General features: G+C 42.7%; 4 protein-coding genes across 4 annotated transcripts in view; 2 read left to right on the top strand and 2 right to left on the bottom strand.

Moving 5' to 3' along the window:
* acads (acyl-CoA dehydrogenase short chain) overlaps positions 1-4,750 on the bottom strand; it is a 9,725-nt gene extending 4,975 nt beyond the window's left edge. The window contains exons 1-5 of the mRNA XM_076284009.1: positions 4,671-4,750; positions 3,348-3,511; positions 2,654-2,803; positions 789-900; positions 19-170 (exon numbers count right to left, since the gene is read on the bottom strand). Of these exons, the coding sequence (XP_076140124.1) occupies positions 19-170; positions 789-900; positions 2,654-2,803; positions 3,348-3,511; positions 4,671-4,698 (606 nt within the window). The 5' untranslated portion in view covers positions 4,699-4,750. The remainder of the gene's footprint in view (positions 1-18; positions 171-788; positions 901-2,653; positions 2,804-3,347; positions 3,512-4,670) is intronic.
* A 484-nt stretch (positions 4,751-5,234) lies between these two features.
* Positions 5,235-7,463, bottom strand: crybb1 (crystallin, beta B1). Its single transcript, XM_076283228.1, has 5 exons — positions 7,338-7,463; positions 6,830-6,948; positions 6,472-6,604; positions 6,043-6,185; positions 5,235-5,524 (listed from the first exon to the last, which is right to left on the bottom strand). Exons 1-5 carry the CDS (start codon positions 7,461-7,463, stop codon positions 5,347-5,349), a joined length of 699 nt encoding a protein of 232 aa, XP_076139343.1. The 3' UTR covers positions 5,235-5,346.
* A 5,488-nt stretch (positions 7,464-12,951) lies between these two features.
* cryba4 (crystallin, beta A4) lies at positions 12,952-15,015 on the top strand. Its single transcript, XM_076283229.1, has 5 exons — positions 12,952-12,990; positions 13,360-13,478; positions 14,072-14,213; positions 14,463-14,605; positions 14,868-15,015. Exons 1-5 carry the CDS (start codon positions 12,952-12,954, stop codon positions 15,013-15,015), a joined length of 591 nt encoding a protein of 196 aa, XP_076139344.1.
* Positions 15,016-16,555: 1,540 nt separating this feature from the next.
* Positions 16,556-22,688, top strand: part of grk3 (G protein-coupled receptor kinase 3) — a 78,165-nt gene continuing 72,032 nt past the window's right edge. The window contains exon 1 of the mRNA XM_076284010.1: positions 16,556-18,888. Within this exon, the coding sequence (XP_076140125.1) occupies positions 18,776-18,888 (113 nt within the window). The 5' untranslated portion in view covers positions 16,556-18,775. The remainder of the gene's footprint in view (positions 18,889-22,688) is intronic.

Genomic DNA, 22,688 nt, shown 5'->3' on the forward strand with positions numbered 1-22,688 from the left:
TGGGTGTGTGTGCAATACCTTATGTTTGAGGTTCTTGTCTGTGGTGGCGAAAACTACTGTGGCGGAGGCGTCCCAGCTGTTTGTGATCCAGGCCTTGGTACCGTTCAAGACCCACTCGTCCCCCTCCTGACGCGCTGTGGTGGACGCCGCACCTGCGTCGCTGCCGTTACCTGTACAGAGGAGACACCACACACAGGGCTGTTACCTGTACTGCGGAGTGCATTACCTGTACTACAGGTGCATGTTGCACACAAGGCTACCGTAGTCGCTCCCTATATGGTTGATGTATTGAGAAACGGTATGGCATTATGGCAGAATGCGAGTCGATTAGCAAGAAGACGGAAGCTTTGTAATGTGCCAAAGAGAAGACAGTCAGGCCTTGCGCTGGTGTGACAAGAGGAATACAATGAAGTTGGGGTGATGTTGGTCCAGGATGCTCTGGGGATAGAGTGCAGTGGGGTTTGTCTGCTGTTGGTGTGTGTTAAGAGTGCAGTGGGGTTTGTCTGCTGTTGGTGTGTGTTAAGTATAATGTTGATGTGATGTTATGCGGGTGCAGGAAGGTTAGTTAGGCGTTGGTGTGTGTTCAGGCTGGTTAGTGTTGTTGGTGTGTGTTCAGGCTGGTGTTGGTGTGTGTTCAGGCTGATGTTAGTGTTGTTAGTGTGTGTTCAGTCTGATGTTAGTGTTGTTGGTGTGTGTTCAGGCTGGTGTTGGTGTGTGTTCAGGCTGGTGTTGGTGTGTGTTCAGGCTGATGTTAGTGTATGTTCAGGCTGGCGTGGTGTTGTGCCTACCTGGTTCACTAAGGGCAAAGCAGCCGACCTTCTCCCCGGTGGTGAAGGGGGTTATCCACTTCTCCTTCTGCTCGTCATTTCCAAACTTCAGGATGGGGCCGATATACAGAGACTGCAGCACAACATTTCACCATGTGAAAATCTCCACTTCAGATTCTCCCCACTCAGGCCAGCAATACTAAAATCTACTGAACTACGAACACAAGCTCTTTGTAGGCAGTCTACTCATTGGCTGCATGGTGCAAAACATTTCTTGTTGTTATTGCTGTTATTTCTTGTTTAGTGCTTTGGCGTTTATATCCTCAGCTTCAACATAAACATCTGGTTCCAATTTATAGTAACTTACATGGAGTCATTTAACCGCAAAAAAATCCATTTATCATACAAGCATGACTGAGATACATTCCACATGTAGACTTCCTGATAAAGTTGGCGTCTACATGTATGAGATATGTCTAGTAGTCACCCATACAGGAGTCACTTAATTCTTAAGGCCCAATTCACACCAAAGATTTGCGACGAGACGAAACCGTTGCAGAAAGATTTGCAGCGGTGTGAATTAAATGTTGCATGTTGTTGCCAGCTCTTGCAAGCCATCGCAAAACATTCACCACGTCTTGTCGCAGTTGCAAGGTTTTAGAACGTTGCAGCTCATCTCGTTGCAAATCTTTGTTTTGAAACCCCCCTTAAAGGCTGTACCATCACACCGGTGTGATGGGAATGTAGGAAGTTGGACATTCTAAAGAATATGTGGGTTCATTAAACTGAACACGGAATTTTAAAATCTTACATTGTTGCGGAACAGAATCTTCTGTTCAAATGTTCAAAACTGCTTACGGGTTAATTATCTGTGACTGTTCATAACCAGTGTGTCCAGGCTATCCCCTGATACCACACACACTGGTCAGGGACAGTGGTCACCTCAGACGAGACTGGGGACTTTGTCACCTGTTCATCCAGCCAAGGAATCCCGGAATGACCCCTCACTGAGGACAACCCACTGCTGATCAGAGGTACCCAAAGTTAAATATTAACCCATATTTGCTGCTAGCATTCAGCCTGAGTATGGACCCTTTCAACAAGGTAAACAAAAACAATGCTTGAACATTCTATTTGGGCCCCAATCTACTTCCTCTGCATTAAGATAACATATGGAATGTTAAAAAGGAAGTCTTGTGGGGCCAACTATGATGCTGATAATGAAAATTCCATGAAAGGGTCTATAATATATTGAGTTCACACTTAACAGTTGATACATTTCGATTTCAACCATGACTGTACACTACCATAGCTGTTCACTTACAGTAAACTTAACTAACCTCAAGCTGGTGTGTGGTGAGTGTTCTGGCGCATAACGGCTGCCGTGCATCACCCAGGTGTGTGCTACACATTAGTGGTGGTTAGTGAGGTTCCCCCTTCATTGTGAAGCACTTTGAGTGTCTAGAAAAGCTCTATATAAATGCAATGTGTTGTTTTACCCCATTTTGACAGAAAACTGCCACCAATGCACTGGGAGAGAAAGCTATTATTATGTCAAAGTATCGTATTATGTTAAAGGCTGACTTGAAATAACCAGATGCCACAGAGGCTCTTCTTCCACAGAACACAATGTGCTACGCAATCTGAAATTCAAGTCTGTTTCCTGATAAACATTTCCAGTTTACAAGAACTGCATTATCTGCATTTTTGTCTCTTTCCATGAGTAACGTTTCAATATCAGCAATGTCTTCCTCATGTTACCTAACTCCAAATCTCACACACACACACACACACACACACACACACACACACACACACACACACACACACAGGTTATAGCACATGCTATCCCATCGACACAGGGTTCTCCATGACGACAGACTCACGTTGTTGACGCTGACAACGACCCCAGTGGACGCGCACCCTCTGCTGACTTCCTCCACGGCCAGCGCGTAGGCCAGGTAGTCCAGTCCCGCTCCGCCTAGGTGTTCCGGAACCTCCACCGACATGACACCCATCTCGCCCAGTTCCCGGACCTAAGGACAACAGAAGCTCGATTTATCACTGTCTCTGACAAGCCACAACATCTGCTGACACTAGTAACAGCACAGGTGTTGTAGTTTACAACAAATAACCTAAACAACATTAATCACCTGAACCATTAATATCAATTGATTCACCTTTGGTTTTCCAAAATCAACCTATATCAGACATTCAGCATTTACATGCACAGACAGCCATGTCCCCCCAGAAGCCAGAGCTGTTAGAGCTAGATACCACATTGGGCTCCAGAACGATTGTAAATAGTGCCGCCATATTGGTGGGGGCAACAATCACTGGAGGGCAATGGAGAAACATGTGACTCTGACTGGAAATCAGACAGGAATCTCTGCCGGCAAGTGTTGCCCATAGACAATATGGTGTTTGCCCCCAGCAATATGGCGCCCACGTTCACGTATGCCACCTAATAGAACTCAACAGTCAATGCGGTATCTAGCTTTCTAATATCTATGGTCTCACCCACCACCAGTGGCTAGTTCCCTGACCCCTGACCCCAGTACTATCCGGATGCTTCTCTACCTGCTTGGCTGGGAAGGCATGCTCCTTGTCCAGCTTAGCTGCGATGGGAGCCAGCTCTCTGTCGGCGTAATCCCGGCACGTCTGCCGGAGCATTTGGTGCATCTCTGGCAGCTCGGCTAGCTGGGTGATGTAGCGTTTGCTACAGCCCACTGCCATGCCCAACGCTGGAGGCACAGCACAGAGAGACGACAACATTCAGAGTCAGAACAGGAAGGAACAACATTGACCATTAAATTACAGGAATAGCACTGACCAAATGACAGGGTAAACACCACACTTGTATCAAGTAAGACACCAACATAGATGACCCATAGTTCCTTGCCTCTTATTTCATCAGCATTAGTGAGCATTCATTATATAACTGACTATAAATAACATACTGCAACTGTGTGGTAGTGTCAGCTTGAATTTCCCCTGGGGATCAATAAAGTAGTATCTATCTATCTATCTATCTTAACAGGCATTAAGACCTTGAAGCACTATGAGGTAGCGTTAGCCAGATATTAGTTACTGATTCAAAACGGCTCTGATCTGGCTGATATATGAGGCATGGTAGTAATAACGTAGTACCAAAGGGCTGCTAGAATATAATTGATTTATACATGAGAGAAAGGAGTGATTATATTCGGACGTAGCATGAACGTTTTCATAACACTATGATGGAAACTGGGTGAGAGGTTACAGAACCTTAAGTGCGCTGTCACCTTTGTCCTAGTGATGGCGCGCGTCTTACTGACAGGCGCTATTGAATTTGATGGAAAAATTCCGTGAATTTTCGCGTCAATACAAGATTAAATAAGAGACTTGAATGTAATTAAGCACAACTGCATCCTTGCTATCGCACCTTACAGCGAAAGTAATTTAAATTGGGTACCTAACTCCTATAACTCGATAGCCAGTTATGTCAACGTCAGTACACTTATTCAAACCCATTGAGGGAGCCTGTCAAAACTTAGTTAACTCCCTGGATTAAAAGAAAACCACCATACAATTGAAATAATTCACTTGAAAGTAACCTTCGCTAGCAAATACTCAAAAATACTCCATTCCAATAGCTAATACAGGCCTACTGGAAAACAGTAGAAACCACAGTAAGCTAGCAAGCTAGCTAGTTTGGTTACCTACAGACAGTCAGCAGCAGCAGCCAGCAAGCTGGACGATTCACGCTAGCAAATCTTAGGTAATGTTAGTATACTTCATGTTTCAAATGTCATGAGTACAATTCCATTGTTTCCAAATAACAATTAAATCGTCAACCTGTTATAACTTTAACCTGTAAAAATCACAGTAAGTAAAATGTGGAATTGTCACTTTATTACTGACCTTTCCGTGCTTTGAAAAGTGCTGCCATCTTGATGATGCCGCTAGCTAGCTTGTGCAACTACCATAGAACTAGATGTCAGAAGAAAACAGAGCGACAAGCTGATTATTTGATTGGCTAGTCGAGTGTAACGTCACGACGATAGTGCTGCCTGTTATCATAAAGTTAGGAATATTTTCCACACATACTAAATATAACACTCCTGGTTATCTAAAATGACAAAATAAAACGGGAAAAAACAATTAGTCAGGATTACTTAATTTTATTTAAAGCAGAGGAGATATTCATTTGATCAATATACAGTATGATTGTCTTCACATGTTTAGAGTATAGGCCTAGGCTAGACCTTGCCTACTGCCATAGGCTACTTCTAGGCCTATATCTTTGTGCAATGTCATATTGTATAAATAAATACATTTATGTACTTGACATTAACAAATAGATGTGTTTAAAAATAAATAAATCAATAAGTCTGCAAATTTGGGTTTTTCAAAACATGTTTATTTTTTGGCATCATAAAAAGTCACGTCAGATGTCCGTTTACAATGATGTCATGCTATTCTGTGGGAATGGGGAGATGAGAGAGATTTGGGGTGGAGGGAAGAGATCTGGATGGGGGGATAAAAAGCGCCCGTGGGAAGGCTGGTTGCTAGGCCACCGGTTTGCGGCAGGGCTGGCTCACTGTTTGGCAGAGGTGAGGTTGAAGCATCCGCGCTGGTGGAACTGCATATCCCTCACGCGACGCATGGACTGGATCTGAGGTTGGAAGGCGCAAAACTCGTTGTAGTGTCTGTACTCGCCGCACTCGAACAGGTACTGGTAGCCTCTGTATCCAGGGTACTGGTAGCCCACCCAACTGGAGAGGAAGAGCACAATTTGATTAAAAAGCTGACAAGAACAGAGGTCAATCCATGATAGTTAACTTAATCACATCCCGTCATCAAATGCTGATGATGTATTCCAATATGTAAGAGGTATTTGCAATTGTATAATTATAGTATAACTGTATATTTGTGATCTTAGTTCCCTTGTGCCTCTGAGAGAGCTGGCCAAGCAAATGGGTGAGATCATTCCCATTCTCAGAGTTCAGCTGATGTTGGCTACTCTCCCCTCTCTGGGGGGATTCCCCTGTCTAGTCTGTGATTGGGCGCTTGGTTAAGCGTGGGCACACTTAATTATGGTTATGGTTCTTGGCAGATGTTTTTTTTTTTTTTAATCCAGAGTGACCCACAACAACATCAATAAACATCATCATTAAAATGGTTTAAAGTAGTTATATAACCTAACATAAAAAAATACTACTAATAGTAATAGACTAAATAATTTTCTTAGAATCACAATACTTTGTATAAGTGTAAGTATAAGTGTACGTACGCTCCACCGGGCACTCTCACGCTGCCCACTCTGTCGCAGAAGCCATGGGCCCACAGGGTTGGCACGTCATCCTCCTGGATCTCCATCTTGTTGCCCTTGAAGTCGGACAGCTCGAACAGGCAGATCTTGTGCTCCATGTTGTCCTGTAGGAGTGAAGTGGAGATGTGGGCGGATGGTGAGAGAGGAAGGAGCATTTGAAAAGCAGTGTGTGTCAGTGTGGTTCAGTGCACTGCAGACTGTTACTCTGCAGCTTGGGACAAAAATCATACCCAATACTATTTCTTTAGGGAGTGAGTCAGTAAATGTGTGTAGTGTTTCTCTGTGGGTGTACTGTATGCTGAACAGTTCTACTAAATGTGTCATGGTTCTTGTAGGTTGAATTGTGCATCAGAGCATGAATAAAATTCTTAGAATTCCTATATTCCTTACCATGCGGATAGGTCTAAGGGACATGAGACAGTCACTGCGGTAGCTGTTGGACCAGGTATCCCAGCGAGGATACTCGCCCTTCTCCAGGATGAACATCTCCCCACGGAAGTTAGACTGCTCGAAGGCCACGAAGCTGGAGGTGGGGATGCAGGGGGAGAAGGAGAGCGCAGTGAGGGGGAGGAATCACCAGGGGGCGCCATCAAGCAGCGAGATTGAGATCAAGGGGAAAAAAAGAGGGAGGAGACAGATTGAGTACAGAAGGCCAGAATCTGACTGACTGCTAATTTCATTAATCTCTGCAGTAGCAGTCAGAACTATTCTAAGTGCTTTTGGAGGAGTTTTGCTGTGATGGACTTACGGGCCGCACTCCACAATGATACTGCGCACTCTGTCCATTCCTTGGTCACACACGTTCACACACTCGTTCTGAACCTCGATCATCCTGCCCTGGAAGTTCTCCTGCTCGAAGAGCATGATCTGTGGGAACAGTTTGAGAACACTATTGAAAGAAAGAGCCACATGAGATCCACTGCCGTCAAGCACTAGTCACAAAAACATGAGGACCTTTACCATTTAATCCATTAATATATTACATTGATATTATCTATTATATTATCTATTATATATATTTCCTTAACAATTGTCATCATTATATTACAGTTAAACCCATTACCCATTTATTGTTTTTGAATAGATGCAGAGAGTGCTCCACTGTTTAGAGACTGCAATTTCTCCATTTTCAGCAATCCAGCTGTCTAGCTTGCAGTCAACTCTGCACTGGATGTGAGCTGGGCCTGAGCCAGAGGCAGCAAAGCCCTGTGTGTGTGTGTGTGTGTGTGTGTGAAGCGTGAGGAGGATGCACTTACTCTGAAGTTGCCCATCATTCCGGGCTCTCCGGTCTTGGTGGCCTTGCTGCTGGCGGCAGGGGCGGGAGCTCCCTTGTCCTTGGCGTCAGTGCCCTGGTTGGAAGCGGACTTGGCGGTCTGAGACATGATTTAGGTTCAGAGAGTCTGGGAGAGAGCAGAGAGAAGAGCAATGTGAGGTCCAGGTGATAACCAAGAGATCAAGAGATGGACTCACTCCAAACATCCATGGAACAGTGTGCATTGGTGTTGGTGGTGGCTCAGGAAGTGAAGTCATAGTTGGGATATGATTTTACAAAACTGGCTTCACTTTTAAACCCATTTAACATTCCAGCAGTTAACACCAGATATCTCTAATTAAAAGCTCTGCCTGAATCCCAGGCAACAACCAAAAATTTGTCTGGCTGCTTTCCGTGACTTATAATGGCCCTCAAGCAGGCAGGCAGGCAGTGCTGGCAGGCTGCAGTTATTTGGGACGGGCAGGCGGGTAAACCCTGAGTATGATGGGAAGCTTAATGATGGATCCCAATCATCATCACCTGTTCTGCCACCCTTGCCCACCTGTCTCCATGCCATGGAGCGCACTGCTCACCCTGTGAATGTGTGTGTGTGAGTGTGTGTGTGTGTGCATGTGTGTGTGTATGAGTATGTGTGGTGTGTGTGTGTGTGTGTGTGCTGCTGCTTCCTGGGCTGGGCCCTTACCTGTTATGAGTACAGCTTGCAGTGCCTGTGGGGCTGGCTGGCTCGTGCTGGTCTTCCAAACCCTGCGGCCAAGCTTTTATACTCTGGCAAGGGGAGTATGGAGGGGCTTGGCGCACAATAGAAACACTCCCGTCATCAGTGTTGGTCCGCACCAAAGCCGCCGGGTCATCGCTACGCCCAGAAAGCTCTCCCTCTGGGTCCCCGTAAGCACTTTGTCCTCAATGGAAAGCCCTGACAATGGCAGTTTCAGCCCGCGGGGCAACACTGCTAGCTATAGGCCTTGCACAGATCATAGGAATGTATAGGCCAGAGGTTGAGGCATGCTAATCCTCTGATAGTTTCTCTCTCTCTCTCTCTCTCTCTCTCTCTCTCTCTCTCTCTCTCTCTCCCTTTCCCACTCTCTCCATCTCTAACTCTCTGTGTCTGTTCACATTCTACCCACATACCTTTCGATAAGCCACAACATCTTTTGACTTGGTGACAGTAATATATGATTAACATTTGTATGATGCATTTCATTTTCTAAAAGGCCTTTGCTTGTGTGAAGCGTGTGCAAAAATATGTAATTCTGTTCTTTAGCCAAGCTTCCACATATACATTTTTAAAACTCTTAACACAGAGATCCAAAATTATATTTTATAACGGAATGTTATTTAATTTAGGGATGTCTCGCTACTGTATACTGCATTCAGTTACTTTGCCTCCATGTTCTTATCGCTCTATCTTGCTTGAAATGGAATGAGAGTGACCTGCCTTTGTAGACTTATATAGACTTTTGGGCAAGATGCCTGGACACTAGTGAAGTTATTCAGGCAATGGAGATGAGAACAAATGCATTGTGTGTCTCTATAGAGCAGGGATCTGAGGAGCTGTTTGAGCCTATTATTTCAGTGGACAGTTTGTAAGGCCGCGATGTCAGTGTAAACACCAAAATACCCCCATGGGGAAACAAGCTGGCTTGACCCTGTCACCGCCTCCAAGTACACATTATAAATCACAGGGTTGTTTGGGTTTTGTAGATTTGAGGTTGTGATTATTGCATGATTTAAAATTATGGGCCTCTAGCTCTTTTTTTCTCACTGTTCTTTCAATTCTTCGAGCTTGATCACACTACTTTTTCATTCATTTATTAAACAACATTCTGGTGCATATTTGGAAGAAATATTTGGTTCTGGCTTGCATCCACAGTGACAGTATCAGTGTGCACTGCATGAACAAAACACCCGCCTCTGTACCTCTGCCAGCGTCATGCTGCATCTATTGTTTTGAGGATAACAGTCACCTCTCATAGGAGTGACCAGTAAATATATACTGTGGTAATAATCTATGACAAATATCTTTGTAATGTTAATGACAAAAGTATATTATATCTACATTAGATTGCCATGACACTTCCATAACCTTTTGATGTTGTCCACGAAACTATTTATTTATGTCGTCACCCTGCAGTGTGTACTGGGATATTGACTCCGGGCATTACTGTGGTTGGATTTCACGTAACACGTTGTTGATCTAGCCAACATGATTAACACCAGGCAGCCATCATTTAGCCTTCAGAACTCAGTGTCATCTAAGCTGAAGTGTAACACTGTGCATACTGGGGATAAGGGCAGCAGAGATCGCCCCCTATTGGAGGCATCCATGAGGAAAAGGCCTTTTCTTCTGGAGCACTGATGTGAGTTGAGTGGCCTGCACCATCATCACTGTTGCTCTTGCTCTTGAATGCAATGCAACTAATGCAACTTATCTGACTTCATACCTCTATTGTATATGGGAGTAGGTCACAGCTTAATTTAAGGAAGAGGACATACATAAAAATTATATATTATTATTATTGTTATTATTATTATTATTAAAAATTGATACATTATGTGTGTGTATATATATATATATATATATATATATATATATATATATATATATATATATATATATATATATATATATATATATATATATATATATATATATTAGGGGTGTAACGGTACACAAAAATCATGATTCAGTACGTACCTCTGTATTGAAGTCACGGTTCGGTTAATTTTCTCTACAGTAAGCCTGTTAGTACTGCTAGTCTAACATTCACTGACAATATTGCTGGTACTTAACACATATAACAGGAATAGTATTTTCAAAAAGTGTAAACCTAAACAGTTCGGTACGAATGTGCTTACATTTACACCCCTAATATATGTATATATCCCTTCACATATCCACTGTTTATTGTGTGATTTAAAACCACATAAACCACAGCTAATAATTGTACATTTGTCTTATCCCGATGTGGTCAGAGAAAGCAATGAGCGTTAGAAGTCATGTTCATTATTGTAAAGAGAAGACTATGGTTGTTGTTTACATAATTTGCATTACGATCACCTTTAGATTTACATAATCTTTACCTCCCCTGTTTCACTCCATTCACAAAGCTTGTGTAAAAGGATAATAGCAACAGTTCAGTCAAAGAGTTTACAACGTGGTATGTTTTGTTGATATGCATGTCACCGGGGTGACCGAGTGACCTTATGGTAGAGGGGAAGTTGATTGTGGCTGTTCTGTCAGTCATGTCACACACGAGTCTCAAATAAGGCTTTTAAAAACGTGTTTTCAAAAATAATCTTTAAAAATGGATGCTTTTTTTGGTTGCACAACTGTGTTTAAACCAGTCTTAATGGCTGCGTAACATTTACAGGGGTTTTAATACATTTTTAGACTGTAAACCCAAAAATGTCAAATGTTTCTAAAAAAGCCCACATTTGTTTGTTTTTTTGGTAAGTATACCTGAGAGTGTCTACAGTTCTTACCTTGGCATTGCAAATACCATACTTTTTAAATTCTAAATGTAATACTTTTCACATAGTGTTAATTTGCTCGGACAGTTGCGCCACCTGACATTTTGAGGGTTTGAAATGACAAAACATAAAATATATATAATTGTTATGATAAACAGAAAATGTGTTCAAATTATACAGGTTTTATAGAATAAAATGATGCTTGTTATGAATCATTTAAAATTATTTTAAACCAAAGTAATGCACTTGGACACAAAAATCTGCATGTCACGTCATTGCGCTACTGACTTGTTTATTTATTTTTTAACAATAGTTCTATCAGGATGAGAATCACATAAAAATAAAATGGACTGTATGATAGATATTGCTCAAAATCAAATCAATATATTGGTACTACAAATTAATCTTTTATTTCACAATTCATTAAGTATTTTGTGGGGATGTCAATTTGATGAAATATTCATTCATATAAGAAACAAGCGGGGATGAATATTTCCTTGATGGAATGCTATCCAGGAAATATGAGATTCTGTTAAATGAAATGGAAATAAAATGTCTACAGTAAAATCAAATGGACTGCCTGAACTTTAAATGGGGAGTAGCCAGCAGGGTTTTCAGGGTTGGTTTGTGTCTTTTGCTTTTCCCCACCCTCCTGAAGGCTTTCAAAGAGCACTTAACTTTATTGAACTTGATGGTTTTTGTGTGTGTGTGTGTGCATGTGTATGCGTGTGTGTGCATGTGCATGTGTGTGTGTGCGTATGTGTATGTGTACATATTTCATATTTCTTTGAGAGAGTGAACATACCACTGTTTATGAATGTAAATGTTGCTATTGCTTTTGCCTGTACATGCATGTAAGTGCTGTGTGTAAGTGTGTTTTTCGACTCTGCTTTCGGGAGACGGGGGAGTCTGTGCGCCTGCCTGTGTGTCATGGTCCATGTACTCTTTGTGTGTGTGTGTGTGTGTGTGTGTGTGTATGTATGTCTGCAAGTGTGTATGCGGATTTTTATTGGCATACATGTCTCTATGTGTGTGCACACATGTGCATGGACCTACGGGCACGTTAGAGCGGCCCTGGTGCGCACTCACGGCCTGGGGGGTGATAGTGTAGCGTCTGCATTTCTGCTGCTCTATAGATTTAACCCCCCTTTGTTGGGGCCACAATGGCGGGCCCCTCCCTCGATGCTGAGCCGGGGCTTTTACCCGGGCCCTTTGCCAGGGGAGGCTTTAAAAGGGTAGAGGCGCGTGCCAGGTTTCACTCTCACGCCAGGACGTCCCAAGGGCATCAAAGCGAGGTGAGTTCCCACTACCACCCTCTCTCCAAACCTGACTCCCCTCACTCGGTGCACAGCCCCACGATCTGTCCCCCACCTCCCGCATACGCACGCACTGATCAGCTCCCACAGACCGGAGAGGATGGAGAGCACGATTTAGTAGCAGAGGCAGCAGCAGCAACAGCAGTAGCAGCCGTACCAGCGGCAGCAACAGCACTAGGACTAGCAGTAGCAACAGTAGCAGCAGCTGGTTCCCTCTGGCTTTGCCGGCTTTATTCATTCTTGTTCAGATCTTTAAATAGAGCAGTAATGGTTTCGAGCAAGCATTCAGGCTTGACACGCTATTCAGAGTTGCTCAGTGAACATAGATGGATACTATGCTGCTAGGCATTGTGCTTAAATATAAAAGCATCTAAAAAAGAAATTGGATTTAACTTGCTCACACGTGCATATACGTTTGGAGTTGGGCAGAAGTATAGGATGCCATTGCCTGCTGTTATACACTTTGTGATGTGGACCATGAGATATTCCTTGTGCTTTTTGTAGTTTTATAGCTATACAATATTCCTAGTTTGTTTATTAAGTGTAAATATAGAAGGCTGATCCCCTGCTGTGTGGTTAATGGTTTTAAATGCTTGTGTATATTGCACAGTGTATTATTATATAGATGATCTTCTCCTGTACATTTCCCCATGGTGTTATTTGTTAATCAGTCTAGGTTTACAAGGGAGTGGGGTAGGGGTCTATGCCTGTATTCAATGTTTTAAATTACTCACTAAGCAATGTTTTTTCTCTTCCATGTTTAGTCTGTCATCAGTAACACCTCTGGTCTCTTCCCCCGTTGCAGACAAGATGACTCACCATTGTACCAAGTTCTCTGGCCACTGGAAGGTAGGTGTGAAAGTCGCCACAGGGATCAATAGATAATTACACAAACACACACAGATGAGGACACCTCAGGGAAAAAGATTGCTAAAAATAAACCTCCATCAACAGTGTGACACATTGACTTCCAGACACCCAATACATTAAGAGCATTTTGGCCTATTTTTCTTGCAATTTGGTGACAACATGGAGCACAAATATTGATCTATGTTAAATTTCTGTGTCAGTTTAGCAAAAAAAATAATTGGAACTGAAGTAACTTGATAATCAAAATTCTTTTAGTAGGACTGGACCTTTATTAGTTAGTCCCATATTTGTGTGATACTCATGGAACCTCAGGAGCTCTGAATAAGGTGTTCAATCATTCTGTTGCAGATTATTGTGTACGACGAGGAGTGCTTCCAGGGCCGTCGTCATGAGTTCACCTCTGAGTGCTGCAACGTGATGGAGTTCGGCTTCGAGACTGTCCGCTCCCTCAGAGTCGAGAGTGGCGCGTAAGTCTGTGTTAACCCTCTTCAAGGAGCCGAGCAGTTCTTTAGCTTTTTTTTTGTTGTTGTTGTCCTCACAACAGCAAGCAGCCTGTTTTTTTTAGAACTGTGTATTTTGGTATTTTCATGTCAAAACTCATATAGAGACAGGTTGGTGTTAATTGAAGAGTTGAGCTGCCACATTTTGTGTGCAGGAGACTTTTGTGCTCTACGCTGTTCTGTACGTTTCACACCTCACATTGAGCACACCCTGTGCCTGTAACAGGAACACCACAACTTATTCCCGCCAGCCATTGGCGGCTCTTTAAATGTCAAATTGGAATGATACCCACATATACGCAAAACAAGGGAACATATTTTACATGCTACTTAACTCATTGGTGTTTTAGGCCAACACACACTGCATTTAGTAATGCAGTTCAACTCAGTTTAATTTTACTCAGTTAAACTCAGTTTACTCAGTTAAAATCTATCAGTTTATCCAATTGATTTTATATTTAATTTTGTTATATATTTCAGTGACATTATATTTTTTCTTCAATATGTTGATGTGTATGCCCGTAACTAACACATATTTCTTGTATTGTTTTTCCTCCTAGCTGGGTGGGCTATGAGCATGCCTCCTACCAGGGCCAGCAGTTTGTGCTGGAGAGGGGAGAGTACCCTCAGCCTGACGCCTTCGGAGGTAGCAATGCCTACCACATCGAGAGGATGACCTCTTTCAGACCCATCGCCTGTGCTGTAAGTCCTCCTCTGTTTCTGTGGCAAAATGCTCAGGCCATCTCTTCTAATTAAGCCCATTATATTATGTTACGGCATATGATGCATTAGGCCTAAATAACCGTTCACCTCCTCTCCTGAAGGGGCTTACAATACTGAAAGAAGAACTCATATTGGCAATGCCACTACCATCTTACAGGAGATAAAATCAGTATTTGAGAGTCTGCTGACATCCATTTACCATTTTCAAACCCCATTTGAACTCCACAGAACCACAGAGAGTGCCGTATGACCATCTATGAGCGCGAGAACTTCCTGGGCCGCAAGGGCGAGCTGAGCGACGACTACCCCTCACTCCAGGCCATGGGCTGGTGCAACAACGAAGTCGGCTCCCTGCGCGTCCAGTCTGGAGCGTGAGTGTCCGCTACGGTCCACACACTTGTTCTGTCTTCCTCTTCCATTTAAGTTGGGCTATTTGGACCCATCTGGTCAACACACAGGTTTTAAAAGTGCAATACAGTTCAAATGTAAGACTATTAGTGCATTCATGGAAGAGCCAAGTTAAATGTTGTCTCACTCCCTCTTTCTCCCTCTCTCCTTCTATCTATCTATCTATCTATCTATCTATCTATCTATCTATCTCTATCCATCTCTCTTCCTGTCTTTCCTCAACAGTTTTGTGTGCTACCAGTACCCTGGTTACCGTGGATACCAGTACATCATGGAGTGTGACCGCCACTGTGGGGAGTACAAGCACTTCAGGGAATTCGGCTCCCACTCCCAGACCCCTCAGATTCAGTCCATCCGCCGCATTCAGCAGTAACCTCAGCCCGCTCCCGATCACCCGCCTCTCCCTCACAAACTCTCTCCCCCCTGCTGCCCAATGCTGAATAAACTGTATTTCTTAAACTTCACCGAATTCCTGTAATGCATCTGTTACATGCTAGTCTCTCCACTCAGAAAAAAACAAAACAAATAGATGTTTATGAATGCCACCACCATCCCACATGCTCACCAACATAAATTATGGTTATAAATACAATAACATCAGCATTTGGCGAAGATGAAATGCTATAACCTGCTATAGCCTAACCCACAGAATGACATCTACTTGTGTGAAGATTCTAAAATGTACAGTGACAATTTACAATTTTTTGTGCCGCAATTTATTTTTTGTCGATAAATTAAGCTATGAAACTTATGAGAAATGTCAAAGTGAGTTTATTTCAACATGAAATTTCCAACAAGCTGGCCTGTCCTAAGGCAGCTTGCTATTGTTTTTGCATTTGCCTATGTTTGCCACAAGAGAGAGCTAATACTCTATAGCCTGTAATCTGAACACATATCCTCAAATTAAGTTTTCAGTTGAAGGAATACATTTCCCTAGGAAGATATTTTATGTATATTATGTCGATGGACAACCAGGTTCAATTCTGGGGTCATATACGACTAGCACAGCTACAATTGAGATGGAGATGAGGAATTTATATATAAAACTATTTGTTGTGGGGGCAACTTCAAAAGTTTCGATTAGTATCATGTTTCTAGGTTTTAACTGTCAGGAGGGTATGCCGGCCTAGGCCTACATATTTCCATGGCGTCAATGTCATGTAAAATATTAACATGCACTCTGTGTTTAAAAGGTAAGATGAGAGCAAGAATTCAGTATCAAATGTGTAATAACCAGATTACGTATTAACGAATGGACTTAATGGACTTTTATTCTCAGTTGCATTAGTACATTTCTCAAATCATCCTGAACATTTTCCAAACAGTGAGTGCATTTCTCAAAACTATTTGTACAAACACACCACTTACTGTAAAAGCTCAGAGGCCTAATTTGATCAGAATCCTTTTGTTTCTTTGACAGAAGTAAATGTAAATGTAGCCTACGTTAGGTTTTTATTATTATTTGTTCAACAAACTACAATCCCTGTCGATATAATCCCCTGGAAAGTACATTTTAGTCAAACTCAATGGTAAACATATGATAGGCTACCATTTTACATTGTGGCACACATGGCCTACAGTAGCTTTCCTTCATACTTGCCCAGCACATTCATTCTGGCTCAGTGCTCTTTCACATTTTAGATATTTCCTGATTGAGGCCTATCATCAAAAACAAACTTAGTTTTATGATAATTGTTTTAAAGCTACAAAACTGTGTTGAACAAGTAGCCTAGGCTAGGGTAATTTGGAGGATTCCGAATTCTAGAAAGGCTACCAAAGCAACTGAGAAAAACTATTCATATAATGTGTTGAGGAAACAGGTTGTAGCCTAACTCCCACTCCTACGGAAATCCAGTTCCGTACTTTGCGGGCAGGCACTGAGAGGAAGTGGGGATCTCGGTTTGGTTGCCTGAGAATTCTGAACCTCACTCCAGAGACACTCACAACGGAGAGCTCACTGTGGAGGGAATTCTCACGGATTAAGAGACTGTTCGTTCAAAACTCCTTCTTGTTAATAGCTCAGGATATCTGAGAAGACACAACCAACAGCAACCGAAACGGATGTTGCCGCAAATGTTGAATCGTCAACTCAAATGAAGACTTCTTCAGCGACCCGAATGCGGATGCTTATGGCAAAAAAGAAAGTGTCTTGAGTTTTTCGAGGAAGAAAAACTACTGTCTAGTGGTGGTAGCTATTTATTAAAGAACTTTAGTACGGCCAGTATGCTGCAGCAACGAGTGTAAAAGTAACAGCTCTAGTTGCCTATTTTGCCTGTGAAATACATTGATGTTTTCCATAATTAGGTAGTTGGCCAGTGCCTTTCGCACGCTTGGACTGTGGTTGTCGTTTTGGGTAGCTAGCACGCTACAAAATGAAGTTCCGCAAGAGTTAGCTCGCTGGTTAGCTGATGTGTTATTACTTTAGCCAGCTAGCTAAGCTAACAACATAGCAACATTGAAGTTTTAGGATTGACATACAAGGCGACTGCAGCGCTTTAGGAGGGGTTGTGAATATCCCAGAAAAGAAATAGTGCTGTGCTCCTTTTGCTGAAGACTTGGGGCTTGTTTGCCAAGCTGGTTCTCGAGCCAACGTTTGCTTATTTCCTTTTCAAACGCCCCCTCCCCCTCCACTGTTATATACAACGCTAGTTAGCTCACAAACGCTAGCTTTCTTCAAGAAAAAGGAAGGAAGAATTCAACTTACACAAAACATTACATTAGTTCGCAATAAAGAATTCGAAAACTGTCAAGTTTGACATTTAATCCTATGGAAAGTGCGTGATAGAGATGCAAATATAGATTTATAGCGTTTGATTCTGTCAACACGCTTGTCTAGCTAAGTTAGTACTCTACCAGCAGCAAGCTGCCTGCCAAGCAGTCAAATCGCTAGCTTTCTGTTTCTCGCTTTTAGCGAGCTAGCTAACGTTAGTTGGCTAACTTGCTCATTGCAAGTTGGGGAACGAGCAATCGCAACACCCTCTCTGTTGTCAACCCAAGAAAATGGAGAAGCCAACTTGACGTTGTCGATGCTGTCATTTTCGGTATTTTCAGACGGTCTCTGCTATTCAATTGTCTTTTGCTGTTAGGACTAGACATTTGTATCAGTTTACTCGAATGCTTTTTTATCATGCACAAATATTTATCCAGCAACTTAGATAATTAACCAGTTTGTGTCGCGTCGTTTGCCATTATTTATGTCGTTTCGCAGGCATTGGACATACAGGAAGCAACATCGGAGGCGATGAAAATACAGTTGGGCGAAACAGCACAGTTGCTTTTTATTTTTCTGTAACAGAATGGATATTTCATTTCAGTCAGTGAATTTATCACTGGAAATGAAGCAACATATTGGCGCATGAGTCGTCCATTTTCGTGTCTGATACCAAGCGAGCTGGCTTGCTCACGTGTTAATGTTTATGGCGTCGCGTTTTATTTAGCTGATTTAGCTGAATGTGTTTACTGTCGTCTGGAGAGCGTTTGGATGCATTTGCTACCAGTGTCTTTGATGTGTTAATCTCGCATGGATTTTAGTTGCAAGAGCGATAACCTAATCAAGAGGAGCCCTGTATGAATTGCCCGATTTAACCAACCTTGCGCACCGCAGTGTTTGTATGAAATGGTTTTGGATTATGTAGTTTGTATTTTTAATTTAGCCTAACCGTCATTTATATAATCAGCTTGCAGGTGGATATTCTTAAGATCGTAAAGCTCCCTGGAGAAGGGGCGAGGAGCAAAATTCTTATCAATTGTATCAAAGCCGCAACATTATCTTCATCATTTTCGAAACGGGTTGTCTGTAATGGCCATGCAACGTTGTCGTTTGCAGTAGCTGACGGCATCAAGCCTGTTTTCCTATGCGAGTTCATATTTTTTGGTTAGATTTTAAGACATCGATTTCCCCTTTAGAGTACATTTGGCGATGTCTCACAATGGCTGTTTTTTGAGACCTTGGTGATCATTGAGGAAGAGAACTAAAGGCTCAGTTGGATGCTTGGCCCGAGCTCCTGACTAGCCGCTACTGGTCACGGTTGGACTTTGATTCAAACGGACCTGACTGTACATTCGCATCTGTGTCCATCCACGACTGCTTCTGCTTCTGGTTCTGTATCGATTCGGTCGACCCAGGGCTGAAGATGGCGGACCTAGAAGCAGTTCTCGCCGATGTCAGCTATCTGATGGCGATGGAGAAGAGTAAATCTACTCCAGCCGCCCGGGCGAGTAAGAAAATCATCCTCCCTGAACCCAGGTAAGAAAGACTAGTTGTGCTATTATCTTGTTTTTATCCTGTGCCTGAGTGTTGGGTAAGTTACCAGGTTATTGACACAAGCTAACTTTGTCTCATTTCATTTCGACCAATAAGTGAACTGACGCTAGATACCTCACTGCATCTGAAGTGAACTGTTAACCCTGTTCATCCATCCTTTTCTACCAAATTAACTGTTCGTTTACCTATTTCAAACAATTAGCCTAACTAAAGATGTCATTTAACATGACCGTTTAATGTATGCTGTACCGTAACGTTAGAGACAAGCAACCTACGAAGGATAGCTAGCTAGCAAACAGTGTGATTGATGTACTATATTGATCTTTACCAGATAGGTGTTTCCTAAGGAAACGAATAATAGCACTATCAATATTAACATAATAATAGGTAATGATTTAATGCTGTTTTTATTTCAATTTTGTCATAAATTAACTGTGTCTCATATATACCAATCCACTGGTGGTTTAGCTTATTTCTTAAGGAAGTGATGTTTGTTAGTGTTGTACAGGCAGAAAAAAAATTAATTTTCCAGTCCTCTAAAACAAGCATTGGTGAGGTGTGAAAAGGGTAACGAGTAGGCCTCAGACAGGGAAATCAAAGTATGTCCTTCCTCTCACGTTTTCTTTCAAATTCATATCCATGTTTTTCAATGACATGTAATAAAATAAACAAATGATATACCTCCTATTAACCTGGAACATACATTGCTGGTGAGGATTTTGCATGCCATCCGGGCAAACACTGGACCATAAACATGAATTACAGAGTGTGAGGACATTTCTGAAGCTCTGCACTTGTAAGTTTAGACAGTTTCTATGGTGATCAGCTGGAGTAACTCACTCATTCGCTTAGTTTGGTTGGATGAAAGATCTGTATAACTTTAGCCTTAAAATGAAAATGGATGCAGTGGTGTAGTCTAACAGGCGGGTTGCGTTTTCTGTGCACAACCTCTTTACATGTGCAGACCCGCCATGGGTTGCATGGAGCCTTTTCAGTGTCTGCTAGACAGGATATGATGTATTGTGGTTTGCAGGCCTCATCTTCGCTCCCGTAAAAAAATTTTGTGGACATGGACTAATTGTTCTACCTTATTGTATTTGTCCGTTCTTCGTAATGGAGATTAATGTAATTAGTCTAATGCTTCGTCATTTGTGAAAGAGTAGGTTTTTGTTAGAGCAGCAATCCTAATCGATGTTGTCAAAAGGGTTCAAACAGTCTGTGAAGTATGACTGCTGAATAGGAGCTTATCAGCAGAGACGTGGACCAGTGCAAACGCGAATCTGTGTATTGGTGTGGTACTTCCCCCAAATGTCTGTGCTGCCCGGCTTGCATGCTCTGGCTGCCTCTCTGGGGTGGCACCTGATCATTGCATGCTCGCTGACCCTTGAAAGAGCCAGGCGGGTTTACCCAGCTGCTCAATTAAACCCTGAACAAAACTCAAGGCAGACTGCTCTTTTATCACTGCTGCTCTTTAGGAAGACGAGCAAGCAATCCAGTTTGTCCTCCGAATCAATTTCATAGTTACTAACCCTCTTAGTTCTTCTATTCCTCCACCCACACCCCCCTTCATCCTCCCCATACAAACACTACTGAAAGATGGAGTGTCCCCTCTTTAGCAGAGAGGGGGAGAGAGAGAGAAAAGGGAAGGACATGGCCTTTTTTTTCCTTCCTATTACCATAGATGTGCATATCTCACCATCTGAGGCCAGGCTGTGCTCTCTCTCTCTCTCTCTCTCTCTCTCTCTCTCTCTCTCTCTCTAACTCTCTCTTTCTCTTTCTCGCACACAGTTGCTCGCCCGCTCACTTACTCGCTCGCTCTTGCCGAGGGATGTCCTCAAGCACGAGCATTACCCGTCTTTGCCTCACCATCACTCTGGGGCTTCCACGTGCGTTTCGGCGTGTGTGTGTGTGTGTGTGTGTGTGTGTGTGTGTGTGTGTGTGTGTGTGTGTGTGTGTGTGTGTGTGTGTGTGTGTGTGTGTGTGTGTGTGTGTGTGTGTGTGTGTGTGTGTGTGTGTGTGTGTGTGTGTGTGTGTGTGTGTGTGTGTGTGTGTGTGTGTGTGTGTGTGTGTGTGTGTGTGTGTGTGTGTGTGTGTGTGTGTGTGTGTGTGTGTGTGTGTGTAAGAGATGTGTATGATGGCGTCTGTTTTGTTCTTACTGTATCTTCATGAAGATATGTTTCATTGTCCTGACATTGAATAAGGCATCAGTGGCCACATGGCTTTTACTAATCAACAAGGCAGCCATTCTCCATTGTCATTGTATTAATGTAGGCATGCATGCATATGTATGCAGTGAGCTTGGAGAATGGAGGCCTGACAATCCCATACATTTTAGGGCTGCTGTTACTGCATGTGATTAGGCCCACGTTACGTACCGTTCCTTGCACCCAGCGCTGGCCTGCCAGTGTGTTGAGTGTGTGTTCAGTGTGTGAGCAATTGTGTGTGTGAATGTACGCGTGTGTGTCTGCGTTTGTGTGTGTGTGCGTAAAGCGTAGGGAACGATTTCACAGACCTTCTCCCAATATTCTAATGCAATTAGGCCCCAAATTCTAAGTTATCCTTCCTGAGTGGATGCTGGATGGTTAATCACCATTGCAGTGGATGATAGTATAAGCTCACACACACACACACACACACATAGTATTGTCTGCCATAATATGTTAGGTATGCCTACGTATTGGCCAGTGTGGACGAGTAGGTGTGGACTGGGTGCTAAACTTATTAAGATTTAATCTGGGTGTTTGGGATGATGTAGTTGGAAGGAATGGGTGGTGCCAATGGCTGAACAGCTACTTTCTTTCACAAGTAAATAAGGCCATCCTTAAAAATATTTTCGTTTGCCGTAACCCGACCGACCCTGTCAATTTAGAATTTAACTTGCGTTAATACCGACTGATTGTTTTTTTTTTACTCTAAACAACCAATACAAATGCAATAAAATAATATTCTTTTAGTAGGCAAAAGTACTGTGAATATAAGTTGCCTACATGCAAACGTGGCTCACTTAAATAAAACCCTGTGGCATCATCTCTACACCATTGGTTTTACGCATGTCACACTATGGCCTACGCTTCGTTTCATTCACACAAACTGATAACGCTTTTACTTGGCACGAAGTTCTGGAAGAACTGTGGCCAGATCTTTTCTCATCCCTTCTCCCCCCTAGTCTAACGGTGACCGTGTCGAAAATTGAAATTGGTTGTGGTCTATTCAGCATTTCTGAAAATATGGGTCCGCAACATGGAGACTGCTGGTCCGCGGAGTCGTGGAGTGAAATTAGGCCCGGTGCTTCATCTGATAATTTGCTGCGCAGTTGATCAAGAAACCGCGGATCGACGAAAAAAAGAAAACAAACGTTTCTGCTATCGATGTCATTTAACATGGAGCCCTACAATTAAGTGGTGGTATGAGCATTCATTCAATGCGCGTCTGCGCGAGAGAAACTGAAACTAATCGATAACGTTGGTATCAAAGCGCCGCTTCAACCTGTTGGAAGGCTATTTATTTATTTAACGAAACTTAATAGAAAGACGTTGTTTTTTGGAACTTCCTTAGAAACAGAGCAGAAACTGTATAATACACTGTATATAGCATTGAGTATTGTATAGTCAAATTTCAATATAACGTGGCCAAGAGCTATTGTAGCCTTCTTTCTGGGTACATGTAGATGAGCCCTATGACCCCAAAGTCTGCCATGACCGGGCCTCAGGTCAAAGAAGTTTGAGAAAGGCTGGTCTATATAACCTGCATCAGAATGAGGTTTGCAATGGTGCGCCTGAAGG

Source organism: Alosa pseudoharengus, unplaced genomic scaffold (assembly GCF_046254945.1).
Source record: "Alosa pseudoharengus isolate Yale_2024_CS ecotype anadromous, Long Island Sound unplaced genomic scaffold, YU_APseudo_1.1 YU_APseudo_1.1_scf_14, whole genome shotgun sequence".
NCBI classification, from domain to species: domain Eukaryota; kingdom Metazoa; phylum Chordata; class Actinopteri; order Clupeiformes; family Clupeidae; genus Alosa; species Alosa pseudoharengus.

Bases quoted from the DNA above. Each gene is read 5' to 3' on its own strand.
- cryba4 (XM_076283229.1), top strand. From the start codon at position 12,952: ATGACTCACCATTGTACCAAGTTCTCTGGCCACTGGAAG. The intron at 13,479-14,071 runs GTAAGTCTGTGT...TTTTCCTCCTAG, and splicing joins CTCAGAGTCGAGAGTGGCGC to CTGGGTGGGCTATGAGCATG. The intron at 14,606-14,867 runs GTGAGTGTCCGC...TTTCCTCAACAG, and splicing joins CTGCGCGTCCAGTCTGGAGC to TTTTGTGTGCTACCAGTACC.
- crybb1 (XM_076283228.1), bottom strand. From the start codon at position 7,463: ATGTCTCAGACCGCCAAGTCCGCTTCCAACCAGGGCACTGACGCCAAG. The intron at 6,605-6,829 runs GTAAGTCCATCA...CCCCACCTCCAG, and splicing joins ATCATTGTGGAGTGCGGCCC to CTTCGTGGCCTTCGAGCAGT. The intron at 6,186-6,471 runs GTAAGGAATATA...TCACTCCTACAG, and splicing joins CCCTTAGACCTATCCGCATG to GACAACATGGAGCACAAGAT.